The sequence below is a fragment of the Neltuma alba genome, unplaced genomic scaffold (assembly GCF_004799145.2).
Source record: "Neltuma alba isolate B1F8T4 unplaced genomic scaffold, ASM479914v2 tig00013876_pilon, whole genome shotgun sequence".
In the NCBI taxonomy this organism is placed as follows: Eukaryota; Viridiplantae; Streptophyta; class Magnoliopsida; order Fabales; family Fabaceae; genus Neltuma; species Neltuma alba.
This window is the reverse complement of record NW_021637944.1, coordinates 1-19,587: the sequence shown is the minus strand read 5'-3', so window position 1 is coordinate 19,587 and position 19,587 is coordinate 1. Positions and strand designations below refer to the sequence as shown.

Sequence of the window (19,587 nt, the reverse complement as noted above, 5' to 3'; positions counted from 1 at the left end):
CTGCGGGTATTTTGTCCTTTACAGTGAACCAAGTGATGGGCACTAGTATGAGAACCTGATTCGAATTCGGAAATTTCCTTTTCTTGTCTTCTTTTATCCCTCTCGCTCTCGCTCACTGCCACACCAGTATCACTCTAGTTTGTGTTACTGTCTCGGTTATCTCATTGGCGGCGAAGAGCTTGTGGGATTCGAGTTCTTGGGTGTGAAATGGGTTTAGTTTTAGGTTTGATTCTATTTGGATTTGTTCTTGGTGTGGTGGCCGTCCTTGCTGCGGAAGCTCTTGGAGCGTTCTTGATCATTAAAAGGTTGAGCATCAAGGCTAAACAAGACGAAGCCGTGATAATATCGAAATCGAAATCCCACGAGGGTACTGTGGAGCTTGATACCCAGCAATCGTTAACTTTTGCAGAGAATAAGCAGGTAGTTCTTTTTGATAGTGGGCTTTGCTAAGATTTTTGTTGTCGTGTGGTTGTCCGTAAATGAATGATCAGAGGTTAGAAGAAAAAAATAAAAATAGAATCGGGTTTGTGTAGATTCTTGAGCCAATTAGGGTCAGCTTAATTGCTAAGACGGCGAATTTAAATGAGAGATGATGTGTTTAGGTTTTTACTCTACTATTATTTTTTGTTGGTTTGCTTCTTTAGCTGATTTGGGACCAAATAAGCAATTCTTTAGCGTAGTTTTATCTGGACTTTACCATCATCATCTCAAGGCCGGCGATGACATAATGCATCAAGTTCCGTGAAACTGCCTTGACAGTTTGCTTTTTATGTTTCTTTAGTCAGGTGAAGTTTTGTATTTAGCAGTAATTAAAAAATAGAAAAAGAGTTCAGTGATAGAACGTTTTGCACCAGAGAAGATAGAATAAAATGATATAGTGGCGACAGAGGGAAAAAGTAGCTGCCTACAATGTAATAAGTAATAACACCGATCACATAGTTACTCGTAGCTACCTTGTTGACCGCTAGCTGACTTCATTAAATGCTCTGACAATCCGCTGATTTCCATGTAACAATTATCATCCCCCTTCAAAAGCAATCGTAGACTCCCAAGAGTTTGTAACAGGTGCTGTAGTGGGAAAACGGGAAACTGACTCCTAATAGGTGTAAGTTTTTCCCCTGAAGCATCTTCGATGTTGTTTTGGGTCCATCAGATCAATACCCGAGTCATTGGTAAATTGCCACTCACTAGTTTCATGGGGCATTGCCTGAATATCAACTTAACTTTTTAATGCTTCTTATTTTAGCTTGTGACACGCTCCCACATAGACTGTTGTAGGGGTCTCTTAAAATTGTTCTTTTTCTAACTCTAAAGTTAGCTTTATCTCTCAGGTTGTGGTTTAAGTTCTAGTTTCAGTCATGCTGGTTTCTTACACACTCATTTCTGAACATTGCGTTTGCTTGTGACATGCTCCAACATATACAATGCTGTAGGCATATCATTGAGATCATACCTTTTCTAAATCTAACCATTGACTTTATCTTTCAGGGTGTGATCTGGGTCCTAGAATCTGACAAAAGTCCAGAAATCCCACAGGACAAACCATCCAAAGATAAAAGAAGAAAAAAAGAAATCTTGGAGGTTTCTCCTGTTAAAAAATATGGAAAAATTAAGGGGCAATCCCTGATTCTGACAGACCCTGATGGTTTGCACACAGAAATTCAGCTGAAGGGATGCATAGTGGAAGCTGTCTCAGCAACAAGCCTACCTTCAAAAAAATGGTATTGTGATCTGGATGCCTCGTCTCATTGGGTGGTATTCTATCATTTGAATCCATGGTTGACATCTTGTCGCTTGCTTTTCACTTTAAATTCAGTAATATTGTCTTTATTGGCCCTTCAGAGGATGTGGATATTTTCCACTAAACTGCCCGTTGTTGAATGAATGTTATAACTATAGCTATTGCCCAGCAAAAATAGCATTTCTCTGGACCCTAACATGTAATAAATATACTGCTGCCAACTTGAGCAGAACCGTGATTTGTTCAAAACCTGTTTTGCAATTGATTATGCTAGACTCGGATAATAGTTTTTCCTTGTATAATTAATTCCAGGAGCTTTTGTTCTTTTCAGAAGGATAAATATTGTGCATATAATTTTGGCTCAACAAATGATTTACCTGTTGACACATTTTGAAAATGGATTTCTTTGAAACTTCCTATGATGCTTAATTTAACATGGAGGAATGACTTTTACCATGTGTTTGCTTACATGTTAGTTGCCTTAATATACTGGTCATAGATCTGATTATGGGTATCATGGGTTCAATGACAGTGAAATGATTCTTCTCACATTTTTCTATCGTAAATGTAGAGAGGATATGTGCTCTAATTTTTTATCTTATTGCTGTGGATCTTGCAGGGCAAAAAAGTTTCCAATTAAGGTGGAAAGCAAGACCTCTGCCATATACAATGGAAGAAAAACCTTTTATGTGTACCTTGAAACTTCCTGGGACAAAGAAGCATGGTGTAAGGCACTCCGTTTGGCTTCTTGTGACCAAAAAGAGAAGGTTGAATGGTTTGCTCAGTTGCATGAAGAGTTCCGTAGTTATGTGGCATCTCTGAATGCTGAATATAATACTTTTTTGAAACCAACGGTGGGGTCTGGCGTTGAGGTGGTAAATAGGGCTATCAAACCTGATGGTGCTTCCTCCAAGGTTCAAAAGTTTCTGCAAAAAATTGCAAAAAAGTCCTCCAGAGTTGGTTTGGATAATAAGTCATCTTGGTCTTCATTGTCAGGCCGCGATGAAAGAAGGAACGCTGAAAAGCTTCATGCTTGTCAAGATGCAGATATCTCATTGAGGGACGCACCAATGGCAAGGACTCTTAAGCATCCCATGGAAGACAACGCTCCACTGTCATCAGCTACATTATCTCATTCAGGAAGCCAGAGTCATGCTTCTATCAGCTCTGACGTTGATTCTGATGAGAAGTTTAGTATAGACGAGGGAACATTAGGTTGGAATTTGTTGATTTCTCGGTTATTTTTTGATGCCAGAAGCAATGCTAAACTGAGGGAATTCGGGCAAGCAAAAATTCAGGTTTAAGATTTTCCTAGATGACACTATATTATTGTGACTTTGAGTTCGTTGATGCAGTCATTGAACTTGGGGTTTGATGGTCAGAGCACATTACTCTCACCTGTTAGGTCCCAAGTTTGAATTGGTGATGCTGCTACCTCGAACCTCTGTTCATTGATGTATGTTTGGGGAAGATAGAGGTGTTCTTGTTTAAGTATCAATCTCTGTGACCTTTTCTATTTTTTGGTGTTTAATTGATTAGTTACTCATTCTTATTCGAATAATCAGAAAAGTATATTTTATGCCTGGAGCAAGTGGCCATTGAACTTGACACTTTATTTATTTATCTTTTGCATTGTTTCAAACTTTGTTGATTTGTACTTGCCTACATATTTTTCTCAAGCTTAGCACATTAGAAATGCTGGAGTAATGATATTTTGAATCATATTTTTAAAACTTTATTTCTTATTTATTTTTAAAACTTTATTTCTTATTTTACAGTATGATAAATGTTGGTTTTTAAAACTTTATTTCTTATTTTATAGTATGATTAATGTTTGCCTTTCTATTGTTTTGCAGAAGGCATTGTCATCTATGAGAACTCCCAGTTATGTAGGTGAAATCATCTGTACAGGCTTCCATACTGGAAGCCTCCCACCTTGTATTGTTGGGATGAGGGTTCTTCCTATGGAAATGAGTGAGGTATGGGGCTTTGAAGTTGACATTGAATACTCTGGTGGTGCACTATTAGATATTGAAACAAGGCTTGAAGTTGGTGAACTAGATAATGCTCCAGGGGTAGAGGACTCAGATGCAGACTCTCGTGATGCTGTAGATGTCTCATCAGATCTACTTCAAGGTCTTGAGGATCTTGGAAAGCAATTAAATCTTTCAGATGGAATGGGTGATTCACAAGATCCAAAAGGAGATGATGAATTTAACACTGGTTAGTATGTGTCCGTATATAACTTTTCTCCAATGGGTTTTCTATTCAAATCAAAGCCTGTCAGTTTTCTTGACTCTTGGATGTGGTTTGGCCCTGAAAATGGGGATTAATAGATCCCAGAGTGGTAGCTTTTAGAACACCTTTCCATGTAATTAAAGTTGGCTATTTGGGATCCGATGTGTTGATCTCAAGCTTCTCAAGTAAGGTGTAATTTTCTTGACAATTCAGCAAGGAAATATACAAATTATGAAATTCACTATTCTCTTCGTCATTTTTTCAATGGTGATCTGTATTTTAACTACAGCCACCATTGATGTATTAACTTGTATCATTGTGGCTGCACAGGATTAGTTATTCAATCATCTGTTTGAAGTTTTTAACTGCAAACTGCAATAACAAATAAAGGTGGTTTATCTGTGATTTGTTCTGCTTGAAATTTGAGCCATCCATTTTTCATTAAGACACATGGTTCCAAGTTTAAATTCCACTTATCTCTTTCTTTGTTGCATGTTTGCATCACACTTCTTTTGCGGAAAAGATAGTTTCGTGACTTTTGCTATAGATTTTCTTTTTCTTGTTTATACGGGGGGGGTTCTCATCAACTATTTCCAGTCCTGCTTTTCTCTTCTCTTTCTAATCAAGTTTCCGAGAGAGAAAATATTTTTTTTATGTCCAAGAGCATGGAACAAAACATGTAGTTTAACAACGTGAATTGGTTCCATGTATTTTTCCTCTGCAGATATTTCTAAGAATGTTAAGAGCGCCACATCTTGCTCAACCTATGGATCTAAGTGGAAATCTATGGTAAATTCGATTGCCAAACAGGTTTCACAGGTACTGTCCTTTTTTTAGCTCGTTCCCATCCTTATTGTCATTCATCTCTTGTTTTTCCTATCAATAAAGAAAATTATTGATAAGAAGAGAGGATAAAACAAAGTAAGAAAACAGAGGACGAGGAACCTCCCTAAACAAACAGCAATGCAAAAGCAAACAACCCATAATTTAACTCAGAAAAAGCCTTGCAGTACCTTTGAAGATTCCCTAGTGATACTCGCCTAGAAAAGCCATTTGCAGAAACCAACAGAGAGGACATAAGGATAACGCTCTCTAAAGAATATGTGGCAGAAGGAATTGCTGATTAAACATCCGAGTATTGCATTCTGGACTAGGACATCACAAAACCATGCCGGACACCAGAGAACTATATACTTCTTTTGCCTCTCAAACCCGATTCTTCTTAAAGAAACCTAACATCCTATTCCAAATAAGCTGAGCTGCTTCACAGTGTAAAAAGGAAACAGAGAAACAAAAAAGGTATTTCCTGCAACAAAGCAATATATCAAGTCTAACTTTACGATTCCTTGAAGAATGAAAATTCCGAGAAGAATGGCTAATTTTATCCAGTTTAAAAGTGAAAATTTGGAGCATCATAGCAAAGAAACCTGAGGCTGTGAGTTAAATGGCCAAATATTAGTTGTTATGCTGGGTGTGCTGATTCCCATACTATCTATTTGCTGTATGTTGTGCATGTGTTTGATATGCATTTTCTTGTGCCACATCTCCTATGTTTAGATGTTTCTCAAAACCCTTAGCTGTATATGACTCTTACACCTCGCTGTCCCTAAAATCACGCTTTAGCTCACCATTAACTATAATAGCCAAAACTCTTTAACATTGTAATTTGGTTGTTTGAAATGGCTCCACTCTTCTCTCTCCTTTTCCGTCACATTAGTTAAAATGCATGCCTTCCCTAGTTGAAGTGTTCAACCCCGTTATATGATGACAGTTCAATTGGGCTCTTGTTTTTTTCCCCTCACAAGCAAATATGGAGCTGAACAAAGGCTCTATGGTCCTAATTAGTTTGTTCACATCAACTTTTTGTTAATGCCTTTTGTAGTCCAAGGGCAATAATTATTGGAGAAATAGTTTTTATTTGGCCTAACCTTTTTCCTTCAATTATTTCTTGTCGAAAGGTTCCTTTCTCTTTGACAATAGGAATAGCATCGCTTAGGGGAACACTGCGTCTACAAATAAAGCCTCCTCCCTCTGATCAATTGTGGTATAGTTTCACGTCTATGCCAGACATAGACTTTAACTTGGAGTCATCTATTGGAGAACGCAAGATAACTACGGGACACTTGGCTCTGTTCCTGAGCAATCGAATTAAGGTATGATAGATCTTCCCGTTTAATTTATAATAACTCGTGATAGGGTTCTAACTTAAATATCTCGCAATTTTCATTTAGTTTTTATCCAGGGTGTACATGTCTTGCTCATTGCAATGTCCTTTGCATTTGACCTATTTGCAAAAAAAATTCACATATAGCAAAAGTATCTCTATGAGGATGTGCAAGAAGGAATTTTTCTCTGGAAATGCAAAAGGAGAACTTTAACTTTCAATTCCAGTTCCACTTGCAGACTGAAGCCTTATCCGCTATTGCAGGCACTAATTCGGGAAACTTTAGTACTTCCAAATAGTGAAAGCGTATGCGTTTCGTGGATGCTTGCTGAAAAAGATGATTGGGTGCCCCAGGAGGTTGCTCCATTCAAATGGGTTAACCAAGAATCCAGAAAGGAGACTTCCACTTCAAGCGATGCCCCATCTGAGCCTCTGGATAATGCAATTGATAATTCAGAGCAGAAACAGAAAAAAACCAGATAGCGTTGAATCAAGTCAAGAGCCAAGCAGGAAATCAGCAGATTCTTTAGCGATTGCATCCAGTCCTACTAGTATACCAAGAAGCAGAAGTCTAGATGGTTTGACAACACCTTTGCTGGGGGATTACAAGCCCCATGAAACTAATGAACAGAACTTGGAAGATCGCCAGCTAGCAAGGATTGCAGAACAAGCATCCGATCCCATTGAGCGGGATGACTCAAGGCGAAGGAAAATGGGGACACGAGAAAGAATGCTTGATCTTAGGAAGAAGATGACTGAGAAATTTGAAGAAAAGAAGCGTCACATTGAGGAAAAGGGGCGGAACTTTGTCGACAAGATGCGGGAACGTGAGAGATATTGACCACATGAACAAAATGCATATATTTGTTAATGGTTAAGTTAGATCATGAAGGATTTGATTGCCAAGCTGTACATTCTCTTGGTGCTTAGAAAACATCAAATAAATTTCGCATTATATTTGTTCATTTGTTGACTGTACAATATTCTTGACCCAAGAAATGCCATTAGAAATCATATTCAATGCCATTTGTGCTTAGAAATGCTCTGGGAGATGTTCATATGTTCGCTTTGGCATTCACTTTCATTTTCTTATTTCAGTTATAAAAACTATATCATAAATTATAGCTTTTGTGGATTTAGGTTCTGAGATTTGCTTTGAATATGATTTTTCAAAAAGTGCGAAGTCTGATTACTGCGTGGAGTCTCATTCTATTAATTACGGTCAAGATCTAAATTCTGGGTTCAAAGTTTCTCTTTCTTGTGGACTTGTAGCGGTCGGTTTGGAACCTCTTCTCTTCTGATCTTTTTTCATCTTCTTTTTTTTTGACCGTTAGATTAATATTTTAACCATTCAGATTTAAATTTGTTAAAAATATTATTAAAATATTAAATTATAAAAATAAATAAATAATAAATTACAAACTATATTAAAATTTAATTTTAATGAGTTGCAAATGCACTAAATGTTTTTTAAAAAATTTTTATAAATAGTTTATAAAAAATTAAAATCTAAACCCTTAAAATATGTTAATCTAATAGTTAAGAAAAAAAAAAGGATGGAAAGGAAATATGAGAGATTCCCAACCGTGCAGCGGTTGCCCAATCAAGTGCTGCAGGTCTCTTTGGCTTTTTATTATTTTAATATTTTCCCACCCTAATACCCCGCCAGGCCGATTCTATCCCGGCTCCCCAACGGCCGCAGGTCCCTCTTCCCTCTAAAATTTTTCTATCCTTCCCCCCATTTCTGTTCTTTCTCCGTGCAGTGGCCGCCGTTCACTCCAGTCCGTAGCAGTGAAAGCTCGTGCGCCCTCGAACTGTAGCTTGTTGGTGCCCGTTTCATGTAAGCTCCAGTCTCAACATAAGCAGGATGGAAAGTAAAACTTAAACAAATTTTATAATTATTGCTATGTGATAATTGTGTTAAGTTAGTGTATCTTCAAAACAAATCCAGGTTTGAAGTTTGCGCTCTTGAAATTTGTAAAATTGCACACAAACTCGTAAAATACTCCTTTTTATCTTTAATATAAGAATTTATTTAATTTTTATTTTAGTCTTAAATATAAGATCTCAATCTATTTTGTCTTTCATATTTATTCATTTTTTCCCAATATAGTATATGTAATAATAGTAGTTTTAGCCGATACACTTGATTAATAAGAATATTTTAAGAAAGATAATATTTTTTTATTACAAATAACTAATTTAACTAGTTTTATTAATCAACTCAATTTAGTTAACTAGCTCTGATATTAAAGACATGAAGTAGTATTAAATTTCTAAAACTGGGTAGTGTCCGAAGAATTCTTGTCAAGAGAGAATGAGGATAGCATGTTTGCACGTTAACCACTGATATGAATATTTTAACTATTAATATTAGTTTTTAATGAGTGGGGCAACATTTTTACGTTTTCAGATTTCAGAGTGACATTCAACCCGAAAATTTTTTTGCGGTAATGTGGACATTGAACTTAAAATTTTTTTTTGGGACAATAATGATCCAAAACAAAAATTTTTAGACAAATTTGTACCTTAACCCATTTAATTTTGGAATAGTTAATTGATATAATTAGTTTTTTTCATATGACTTTAAACAAATTAAAAAAAAAAAAAAATCACGCCAGTGAAAAAATTCGAAGGTTAATGAAATTAGTTCTCTATCCTCCTCCTTTAGTATAAACACTTTTTCTAATTGAATAATTAAAGACGAAGAAAAAGAAAAACTAGGCATATATATTGTTGTTTTTCTCAATCGAAGCATATGAACAAGTCCAACTGAGATAATAATGACAAGCTAGCCGACTTTGTACATACAAAAAAGCAATTAAGTGTGAGCAACTCGTTTGACAATAGAAAAATATAGCAAGTTATATATAAAAATATTTGCTTAGTTACAATTATTTTATTCTTTTCAAATTAATGTCTATAAATTTAATAGATTTCTAATTATCTTATTTATTCGTTCAAATAAGAAGAAAAGGATTAATTAAAAAAGAATTAATAAAGCTCTCAAGAAAGAAGGCAGGATGACACAAGACTTTTCTTGAAACTATCTGAATTTCATCGATATTGTGATATTGGCTTACTCTCACCGTAGTTACTTATTTTTTATTTAAATGTTTTTATTTTCTATTTTTTTAAATCTATAGTATGTTGATAAGCATGATTCCCTTTGTTATGGGAGATATGTTGGATAAATTGTTTGATTAATAGGTTGACGATATGGATCGGAAATGGATGTCATCTAATCGGTATTCAAAGGAATATATGGATGGGGTGAAATAGTTTATTAGTTCTGCAACTGAGCATGCAAAAAATCCTAGCAAAATTCTGTGTCCTCGCTTGTTATGGAAAGCGAATCAGTCCAAATTGAGTTGTTAGATCATTTAGTGTGTCATGAAATTGATCAATATTATACTGGATAGACAAGGCATGACGAGACGAATGAAGCATGTAGTGAGTGGGTGCATACCATGAGTTGCGCTTGGAATGGAGCATGTAGTGAGCGGGTGCATACCATCGCACAAGGATCACCAAAATAGGCCCAGCAAGTTGGTCGTGATGATTTATTTAGTAAGGCATTAAATTTATCTCAGGTTTCTGATCATGTTCAAGTTGTTGATTTTTGAGGTGATACAAACATATTACTTTGGACACCAATACAGCTCCAACAAAAGTGAAATTTCACAACTAAAAAAGGATATGAATTCCTTGAAGCAGCAAGTGTGGGCAGACCAAAAGCAAGTGCAAGAACAATGGGCCGAACAGACTCGACTATTGCAGGAACAAAACAATAAATTGTTTGAACAAGTGCAGAACCTAATACAGAGTCGGGTAGTGGGAGTTTCAAGATTTGATCGCCCAAGCATGAGGAAAGCTGTAATTCTATGCCTAAACTCACTCTCCCTTTGGTAATATCTTTTCTAATAAACTTCTCATTGCGTTATAATTTATTATACCCTAATCTATTTACTCCCCTATGTAGTAGGGTGAATCAATTTGCAAATTATATTTAGATCAATCTTTTAAGTACGCGGTTGCGGTGGGTGTTGTCTACAATAACGCTAATGAAATTTTACACAATTTTCAATTGCCTGCTAACACGCTACACGTAAGAATTGACATTTGCACCAATAATGATGCTCGATTGCCAATCCCTACACCTAATATGATGAAACAATGATTAAAGATGTTGAAAGTCATTTTGTTGCATCGCCTATTGATCTTATTAGGCCATGTGAAAAGGTAGTTAATTTGCACTTTTTTATAATACTACCTCCGGTCCTTATTATAAGACCCCGTTTGACTTTTTGTTTGGTCCTAATTATAAGACCCCAATCCATTTTGTCTCTCATATTTATGCATTTTTTTCCAAAATAATCCTTTTAATAATGATAGTTCTAGCCAATACACTTAATTAGCAAGGATATTTTAGGAATGACAACACTTATTTATTACAAATAACTAACTTAACTTACTTTCTTAATTTCCTCAAATAAGCCAACTGGGTCTTATAATTAGGACCGGAGGTAGTACTTTTCTACGTATATTTAAAATCTGACTTAGTTTCATGATTTTTGTAGGCTGTGCAGTCAAAAAGCAATCAAATGAAAGTGGTTGGGAACAATTATAATGGGTTGACAACTACATCCAAAAAGAAAAAGCTCAGCCACACGAATAAATGAAAACATCATGGTTAAAGATTTTGAAGGTGCATGTGTTTTTGTTGCATTCATGCTCTGATGATATTTTTGCAGTGCCTTGACTTGAAAATAGAGAAACATTTGAAATCTTATCGGATATTCTTGACTTGAAAAACAAACATTCTAAGACATTTCAATATTCATAAAATACAAATATGGCAGAAACGTATGTCTCATTCAATTACTTCAATATATGTATATTTCTTATCGTAAAATACATTCCAAGTCCATTTTCTCCTTGAACCCTTGAATAACGGCCAAACTTGAGCATCGCCTTCTTCTTTTTTTGCCATAGAAATAGATTAGTAAGGGGTGAGAACATACATCTTGCAAGCATGTGAATCTAATTCAGCAGAAATTTGTCCTGAAACTGATGTTTGTGTAGAGTGCTGCAACAATTCATAGTGAAATAAGTAAATCCACAATATGCATATATAATAATCATTAGAAATCAATATCAATATAAAATACTCCTCCGGTCCTTAATATAAGACCCATTTAACTAATTTGATTAAATTAAGGAAGTTAGATAAGTTAGTTAATTATGAGAAATGTGATATATTTTTCATAAAACACCATAATCATCTTTCTTAATACCTCATCTCCCTTTTTTATTTGATTATGGTTGAGAGAGTATCTATAGAGTAATTTAGAGAAAATTGATAAATGAGTCTTATATTTAAGATTAAAATCAACTTAACCATTGGGTCCTAAGAACCGGAGGAGTATAAAAAAAGGCATAGAAGCTATATTCTTCATAAGTACCAAATATTACAATTTATCATAAGCTCCATACAAATGCATGACACCCACTCTAGTAATTAATTAATAACAAAAATTATTCACAAGCTATGCTTTTATATGCTACAATTCATAGTAAAATAAGTTTTGAATTGATCTCTAACCTGCCATAAATCTCGAGCATCTACTACTTTTCCAGTGTCTAAGTCTATGTCCGACCAATCTGCAGTCACATTTGCTTTTGATGAACTTCTGTTCCATAAAACCACTGCTACTTTGTTATTACTGAGAGGACCAGCCCAAACCTGTCACATTTTTCCTCATTTAGTTGAAAGTCATCTTTGAGGGAGTCCATAATTGTACACAAACATGCAGGTATATTGTAAGACAACTTAAGACAGAAAAAGACATTATTACCTCCCAGCCGGCTTCACTTTTCATCTTCCTTCCTTGAACTCCTAGGTTGTCTGCAATATATACATCACAAGAAGATTTTAGAGCCTTATTATTTATTCTTTTCTCTTGGGTTTATGAAGAAAGTTAGGTGGACAAAGTAGCTTCATGCCTTGGTTGACATCGATGACTTCCTTGTTGGATAGTAGTTCGAATGTTGCGGAATCCATAGATCGAACATCACAACCAATCAACAAAGGAGCCTACATATTTAGGCAAAAAGGCATGCTTTAACAAAGATATGTTATTCTAGAAAACACACAAAAATCTTCTCAATGTAAGACTATTTTGCTTATTAATTACTTTAGCTAATGCCCAGATGCTGTAATGGCAACGGTATTCTTCGGTTGTCATTCCACCATTCCCAACTTCTAGCATATCCGGATCTGTTTCCACATTTGGAGGATATAAATCATGTCACCTCTTAATTATATATTTCCTCTTAGTAATAAGTGAGGTTAGTTACCATTCCAACTTCTGGGTCCAGCATAAGATGCCCATTTGTCATTTGCATCTGCTATATTTGTCATGCTGGGAAGAAATTAAGTTATATTTTAGTTATCTAAGACAAAAAATTTAATTTATTGATGCTAATATAAAAATGCTAATATTGTGCCTTTCCCATTTATCTTCAATATCTCCTGTTGTTCTCCAACTGTTCCCTACATTTTTGGCCCAAAGTGCTGGCCCTTCTGATCCCCTGCAAGTTCACAAACTATTTATCATTAACAAATAATGCACATTCTAAAACTTGCTAAATAACCTTAATTCTAGAGATATGATTTTTCCTGGATGTCATTTCAGAAGAGTGACACTGTGTGTGTGTGTGTGTGTGAACATATGAAAAACCAGTACTAGCCAGTTTGTCTGTGGGAAACAATCACTGATAAGACTCACCATTCACACATGGAAAAGTAGATTTGCCTCTTCCCAGAGTTTAATAAAGCTTCAGACATTTGAGGGTACCTGTTTTGTTCATACGTACGATGATTTTTTTGAGTCTTATAAGATTCATAGATAGTGCGCAGAGAAACACGCATATGGATTTAAAGCCCAAAAATATACCTCTCCTTTGCTGTTATATTACTATTCTCGCAATTATCGTACTTCAAGAAATCCACACCCTAAACAATATTCAAACAGAATCTACTTAAAATTCTTCATATAATTTAAACAAGATGACTGAGTTCTTTTCTTTCCTGAACAGAAGAATTTGAAATGGTGAGTTGTGTGTCTGTGTGTATGAGTTCGAAATGAGTTTGAAGCAAAATGTGCGCGCGCGCGGGCGTATCTTTTATTTATATAGGTGAGTTGTAAATATATACCCAGGAAGCAAATGTTTTTGCATCCTGATCTTCATGTCCAAGTGATCCGGGCATTTGCTTACTGCACGTTTGAATCCTGCAGATTAGAAATTAATTATTTCAAGATATATTTAGTAATATTGATGATGAACTTGTTTGCAATAATGGATCAAAGTTTTATGGTACGGTTATAATTAAATGCGGATACCCAGCATCAGAATAAATTCCAAACTTCAATCCTTTGCTGTGAACATAATCAGCCAAAGCCTTAATTCCTGATGGAAATTTTGAAGCTTTAGGAACCATATTTCCCTGCCACAGATTCAATTTTTATGTTATATGGATTTTGAATGAATGAACAAACAAATAGGTATAATAACTACAATTTAAGCTAAAAATAACAAAAATAAAAGCCAATGATTATATACCTCGAAGTCGCGATCAAGTTCAGCCCAACAATCATCTCAAGTTGAAAAAAGAAAGATATTAAAAAATAGCGATCAATCAATAAAATATGTGATAAACAATGAAATTATATAATTAATTATTCAGAAATTTATACTACCATACCTAGATTGATATACTGGTACCCTAAATCTGCAAGTCCTGTTGATACCATTGCATCAGCTGTAATTTAAAATCCGTATTAAAGATTTTTGTTGTTGTTGTAAACTCTGAATATTGCTAGCGAATTAAATATGTATATTACAAAATTAATCACCTGTTTCTCTAACCATCTCCTCATTAATGTCACACTGAAAGTGGTTCCAGCTATTCCATCTGATCACAATTATCATCTTTAATAAGCTAAGAGGACTGGTATGATTAAAATTTAACCGTTGTTGCTTAATTAACAGTCACTCATATATGTTTTATCGAAATATATATAGGAGGATAAAAACATTTTCCTTATACATCATTTGTAAAAATAATACTCCTTCAGTCTTTAATATAAAACTTATTTAACTAGTTTGATTATATTAAGGAAGTTGGGTAAGTTAGTTAATTATAAAAATATAACATGTTTTTCTTAAGACACTATAATAATCTTTTTTAATATTCTTCCTTTCTCACTCACTTGATTATGGTTGAGGAAGTATCCAAAGAAGTAGTTTAGAAAAAATTGATAAATATGAGAAATAGATCTTATATTTAGGACTAAAATTAACTTAACAACTAGGTTCTATATTAAGGATCCGAGGAGTATATCAATATTAGTTTGGAACATGATTAAGTCTCATATCACCTGAATAATTAAGTAATTTGGAAGGGTTAGATTAATTTAGGGGTTAGATTAATTTAGGGATAATGTACAACAATATAAAATGTCTTTTTTTTTGGGACTGAAACAATATAAAATGTCTTTGCTTGCAAGTAATTTAGTTCATTGAATTTTGCGATAATATATATACTATATAAGCGAGCTTTAATTTTTCGATATATATACTTACTATTTATACTACTCCCTTCGGTCCTAATTTTGTTAACATGATGAATATAATTAATTCTTTTTAATCTCTACAAATTAGTTATCTAGTTTATATGTTAAGGATAGAAAAGAAAAGTATTTACATTTACATTAAAATAAATATATGCTTCAAATATTACGAGGAAACAAAAAAATCCACGGCGCTTATAAATTTTACATCAGATTATTATGTGGAATATATAGAAAGTCACGTTATTTATAATTCATCAAACAACATGACTCATTTCTTAAACTTCATACAAACCCATATAAGCCCCATATCTAGTTCTATATTTATATCTATGATTATATATTGATTAAAGAGATGGTATATATATTATCATTATTAGAATTCACAGATCAGTAATTAGGATCCGATTCCTGGAAATCGAAGAAGATAGAGGTTAGATGGATGAAGAGAGTAGTTTCTTAAGAATTGTGAACTAACTTACCCCATAGGAGGAGTCTGACCAACTCCATTTTCAAAAAGTACTGATTCTTCTCTGTTGATGTTCAACAAACGGCCACCACATAGACAAGAGATGTTTAATAACATGATCCACAAGGCAATCCCTGTCTTCATCCTTCTTTCACAAAATTTATGTCCCATCTCTGTCTGGTCGATCAATCGGAAATTTGAAATTTCTATTCAGATCTGTTCAGAAGAAAAAGGGGAAGAAGAAGCAGAAAGGTTGGGAGGTAGCTATAGGTATTAGGTTTCCGAACACACACGCGCACACACACAAATGCAGAAACAGCTAGCGGCTTGATAGATTTTCCGGAAGTATTTAATGAATAATCATGTCTATTCTCAATACCGATTTATTATATCAATGTACTTCTCCAGTTCTAAATATATGACACATTTTACAGTGTAATTTACACTAGAAAATGGATTTTATATTTAGGAGCGGAGGAGTACTGATGTTTAGATATTTTCTTTCTTTCTTTCTTTCTTTTTAAGAGAAACATGTCAAATTGAATTTCCGACTACCTGCATTTACAACAAGTAAAAATGCATGCAAAATTGTTTGGATATCAGTATACAGATTATATATATAGTGATACATAACTATCATGATCATGATATTCTAAGGTTTAATGCTTGAGTTTCAAATAGAAATAAGTGATATATATTAGTATAATTTCTTGTAACTCTCTGGAGTTAGGGCAGTACTGCATTAATACATTTTTAATAGCCATTATACAAATGCATATAACCTAATAGTTAACTTTGCTACGTACCGGCCTACTTTGTGGCATAATTGGTCCGCCACTAGATCAAGAACTCCTGGGAAAAAAATATCTTGGTTGCAAAGTCTCAATCCGGATTAGTCGGTCTCAAATAGTATTTAGTAATAGGATCCATAAAAAATGCCTGATACTAAAGGCCCGAAGAGTTATTTTTAAAACAAACTTAACTTGCAGCGTTTAATTCATTAGCAATTAATATTAATATCAGTAAATGAAGTAAAGAGACTAGTGGGAGTTTAATTTTAGGGTCCTTGGTAAGAAAATAAGTTTGACTTGTAAATATGAAATTTTTTGACTTCTCTGTGAATTTTTTTTTATTTGAGAAGACCTACGAAAAATTTTCCCTTAGTTTTATTTTGATTTATTATTTCATTCAAATTATTCTAGTGCACTTTGTCACCTCCATTATTATGGTGCTGGGGCATTTAAGATCGATGGTCGCTAATGAGGTGAAAATTAATGAAAATATGATGTGAATTTGAATGTCAGTGGAAATATTTTAGTTGTACATGATATATAATAAAATACATTTTTCCTGTTGATTTAATAATATAACATTATATAAATCGATATAGTTTTGTATTTTATATATTAAAAAGAAGTATATATGGAGAAGGGCGCAGTATGAGCCGGTTTGCCGGAAGGTGTTTGTACGGCGGCGGCAGAAGAAGCCAAAGCCCTTTTTCGCCGACTGCCTGATAATCCTTTGCCTCCTTGTCCTTTTCTTCTTTCTTTTTAAAAATATTTATCATTACGTCATTATTCTCAATTTCAATTTATGTAAAAAAAATTAGGGGAAAAAAACCTAAATGGACCGATATTTGTAATGAAACATTTGACATGCATGTATCTCTCTTAATTCGGTTTTTTCTCCTTTCTTTTCGTCTATTTTTTTCCCCTTTTCTTCTGCTCATACAATCTCCGACAACTTTTGATTGAAAATTGAATGATTAAGATTTAATATCTTATAAAATTATTATAGTATTACAATAAAAATAAAAAAATAAATTTAAAATGTTAAAACTTGAACAATTCATGACTGCATATTACATTAAAATAGAAAAATTAATAATTTATAAAATATGAAACCTCAACCATTTGCTCCAATAATAAGAAGGAAGAAGAAATGAGAGAAAGTATGGTGAGATAAGCCAGCAGCACATCCTAATTTTGAAGCAAAATTTTCCATCAATCTAGTTTAATCAATTGCGCGAGCTAATTAAGGACAAAATTAATACGAATTAACGGATGACTTTTCTTCATATTTTTCCTACTACTGTTTGAGTTATTATTTTGCGTGTTATTTCTTTTATTCTTGTAGCACTTCGTCATATTACGCAAGAGACTTTGGATGCAATATTTGTCACTTGGAGAGAAATTCACAAAATAACAATTAAAGACCACGAAAATGGCAGAACAGGTCAAAGAAAGACAAATGAGAACCATCAAAGCTATGCGTTTTGGCATGAATCAGATTTGAGAATCCATGTGCTCATTCCATAAAGACCAGATCTATCTTTCACTCTCTAATACTACTTGGATGCTTAATTAATTAATTTCGGATTACATGACTAATTCAAAAATGAATTGCAAGTAGGCATGAACCAAATATTTATATATATATAAATATATATGAAAAACAACTTCATGATACATATATTTTATATATCACGTAAATTGAATATTAAAGAACCATTTAAAAACCATAATCATCATTTAACCATATATTAAAATCAATACAGCTCAATATAATGGTCCGACAATACAAACAATATCAGAAAGACATCTCATAAAGCTGTCTTATTCTCAATTATGTCTATAAATATTTTTTATTGTAAAATAAATCACATATTTATTTTCTGCTGCTTGAACATCCTTGCATTTTAATAACTTATGCATATATCCGCTTGACCGTGCTCGTCGTCTTCAACAATCTGGAGGTTAATTGGGAGTGAGAACATACATCTTGCAAGCATGTGAATCCAGTTCTGCAGAGATTTGTACCGAAACCGATGTCTGTGTAGAATGCTGATCATAAAATTCAAACCAAAACAAGAAAATTTAGGGGAAAAAAAATCCTTAATATGACTTGCTGACTCTCTTTGAATTGAAATAATATAATAGTAATAATAGTTAACTTGAACTATATATATAAACTCTTATTACCTCCCAAAGATCTCGAGCATCTACAACTCTGGCGGGTTCTAAGCCTATATCAGACCAGGAAGCAGTCACAGTTGCTTTTGATGAACTTCTGTTCCACAAAATCACTGCTATTCTGTTATCACTGAGAGGACCAGCCCATACCTGCATCATTATATTCATATATATGTTGTTTTCTCTGTTAAGATAGCTGTGTTCCTTAAAATTAACACTATTTTTACATACCCAAAAAAAATGACAATTTAAAGTGCCTAAATATATTTGTATGACTAAGATATGTGGCACAATTCATAAATTAATTATGGGGATATATAAAGGTGGGAAAAGAAGAGATTACTTCCAAACCATCTTCACTCTTCACCTTCTTTCCTTGAACTCCTAAGCTGTCTGCAACATAATGAGAATCTCTATATTAATTTTTTGAGTCTTTTTTTTGGATATTTGAGGAATTAAAGGTCCATATAGAAGAGGTAGTTTTAATGTATGAGTCATGCCTTGGTTGACAGCAATAACTTCGTTATTGGTTAACAGTTCGAATGTTGTGGAATCCATTGCTCGAACATCGCAGCCGACCAACAAAGGAGCCTGTAAGTAATTGCACATACAACATAACACATCTTGTTTATTAATTTACGACCATGTATTGGTAAAGTCCAATAAATCTTCTGTTTAGCTTTCTTCTTTCTTGTTTTTTTTTTCTTTTTTATTCCTAGGTACGTACCTTAGCCAATGCCCAGATGCTGAAATGGGAACGATATTCTTCAGTGGTCATTCCTCCATTTCCAACTTCCAACATATCTGGATCTGTTCCCCCATTTTAAGAATGATGTTAACTATTATTAATTATGTATTTACTCTTAATTAATATATTAGAAATGAGAAGTTATTTACCATTCCATCCCCCAGGTCCAGCATAAGATGCCCGTCTGTCGTTTGCATCTGCAATATTTGTCATACTGGCAACAAAGTAATTTTTCATATATTATAGTCATCCATGCACATTAAGAATTATTTATAAATACTAATATAATATATATACATGGAGTTAAGTATTTCTTATAGTGTTTATACCATACCTTTCCCATTTATCCTCAATATCTCCTGTTGTTCTCCAACTATTCCCTACATTTCTGGCCCAAAGTTCTGGGTCTTCTTGGCCCCTGATCATAAATCAATGCAATTATATTCAAGCTCCTTAAACAAAAGGATTTATGACTTCATTGGATATTTGAGAATCAGAAGCCTAATTTGTCTGTAAAAAATATAACCAATATGAGGAGAGGACTAACCATTCACACATGGAGAAGAAAATTGGCCTTCCGGAGTTCAATAAAGCTTTAGACATTTTGGGGTACCTATGT

The 19,587-nt window shown here is 33.9% G+C and overlaps 3 protein-coding genes across 3 annotated transcripts; 1 reads left to right on the top strand and 2 right to left on the bottom strand.

Moving 5' to 3' along the window:
• The first annotated feature begins 10 nt into the window (after positions 1 to 10).
• Positions 11 to 7,164, top strand: LOC114739306 (testis-expressed protein 2). Its single transcript, XM_028927358.1, has 7 exons — positions 11 to 420; positions 1,489 to 1,721; positions 2,361 to 3,039; positions 3,598 to 3,964; positions 4,704 to 4,798; positions 5,938 to 6,132; positions 6,408 to 7,164. The coding sequence occupies exons 1-7, from the start codon at positions 208 to 210 to the stop codon at positions 6,624 to 6,626; spliced, it is 2,001 nt and encodes a 666-aa protein (XP_028783191.1). The 5' UTR covers positions 11 to 207; the 3' UTR covers positions 6,627 to 7,164.
• A 3,981-nt stretch (positions 7,165 to 11,145) lies between these two features.
• LOC114739305 (alpha-galactosidase-like) lies at positions 11,146 to 15,419 on the bottom strand. The gene is made up of 15 exons (XM_028927357.1): positions 15,262 to 15,419; positions 14,063 to 14,121; positions 13,912 to 13,968; positions 13,770 to 13,804; positions 13,550 to 13,653; positions 13,363 to 13,438; positions 13,103 to 13,161; positions 12,935 to 13,003; positions 12,654 to 12,737; positions 12,504 to 12,568; positions 12,341 to 12,423; positions 12,150 to 12,240; positions 12,002 to 12,051; positions 11,749 to 11,889; positions 11,146 to 11,232 (listed from the first exon to the last, which is right to left on the bottom strand). The coding sequence occupies exons 1-15, from the start codon at positions 15,417 to 15,419 to the stop codon at positions 11,146 to 11,148; spliced, it is 1,218 nt and encodes a 405-aa protein (XP_028783190.1).
• Positions 15,420 to 18,004: 2,585 nt separating this feature from the next.
• Positions 18,005 to 19,577, bottom strand: LOC114739304 (alpha-galactosidase-like). Its single transcript, XM_028927355.1, has 8 exons — positions 19,516 to 19,577; positions 19,303 to 19,386; positions 19,118 to 19,182; positions 18,948 to 19,030; positions 18,721 to 18,811; positions 18,564 to 18,613; positions 18,230 to 18,370; positions 18,005 to 18,091 (listed from the first exon to the last, which is right to left on the bottom strand). Exons 1-8 carry the CDS (start codon positions 19,569 to 19,571, stop codon positions 18,005 to 18,007), a joined length of 657 nt encoding a protein of 218 aa, XP_028783188.1. The 5' UTR covers positions 19,572 to 19,577.
• Between the last annotated feature and the right edge of the window lie 10 nt (positions 19,578 to 19,587).

What these genes read in the sequence shown, in the direction of transcription:
- LOC114739304 (XM_028927355.1), bottom strand. Translation starts at nt 19,571, where the DNA reads ATGTCTAAAGCTTTATTGAACTCCGGAAGGCCAATTTTCTTCTCCATG. An exon ending in TTCTTCTCCATGTGTGAATG is followed by an intron (nt 19,387 to 19,515) that starts GTTAGTCCTCTC and finishes ATTTATGATCAG; the next exon opens with GGGCCAAGAAGACCCAGAAC. An exon ending in AGAGTGAAGATGGTTTGGAA is followed by an intron (nt 18,371 to 18,563) that starts GTAATCTCTTCT and finishes ATAATGATGCAG; the next exon opens with GTATGGGCTGGTCCTCTCAG.
- LOC114739306 (XM_028927358.1), top strand. Translation starts at nt 208, where the DNA reads ATGGGTTTAGTTTTAGGTTTGATTCTATTTGGATTTGTTCTTGGTGTG. An exon ending in AGCCTACCTTCAAAAAAATG is followed by an intron (nt 1,722 to 2,360) that starts GTATTGTGATCT and finishes TGGATCTTGCAG; the next exon opens with GGCAAAAAAGTTTCCAATTA. An exon ending in TCCTGAGCAATCGAATTAAG is followed by an intron (nt 6,133 to 6,407) that starts GTATGATAGATC and finishes CCGCTATTGCAG; the next exon opens with GCACTAATTCGGGAAACTTT.
- LOC114739305 (XM_028927357.1), bottom strand. Translation starts at nt 15,419, where the DNA reads ATGGGACATAAATTTTGTGAAAGAAGGATGAAGACAGGGATTGCCTTG. An exon ending in CAAAAACATTTGCTTCCTGG is followed by an intron (nt 13,162 to 13,362) that starts GTATATATTTAC and finishes AATATTGTTTAG; the next exon opens with GGTGTGGATTTCTTGAAGTA. An exon ending in TACTTTTCCATGTGTGAATG is followed by an intron (nt 12,738 to 12,934) that starts GTGAGTCTTATC and finishes GTGAACTTGCAG; the next exon opens with GGGATCAGAAGGGCCAGCAC.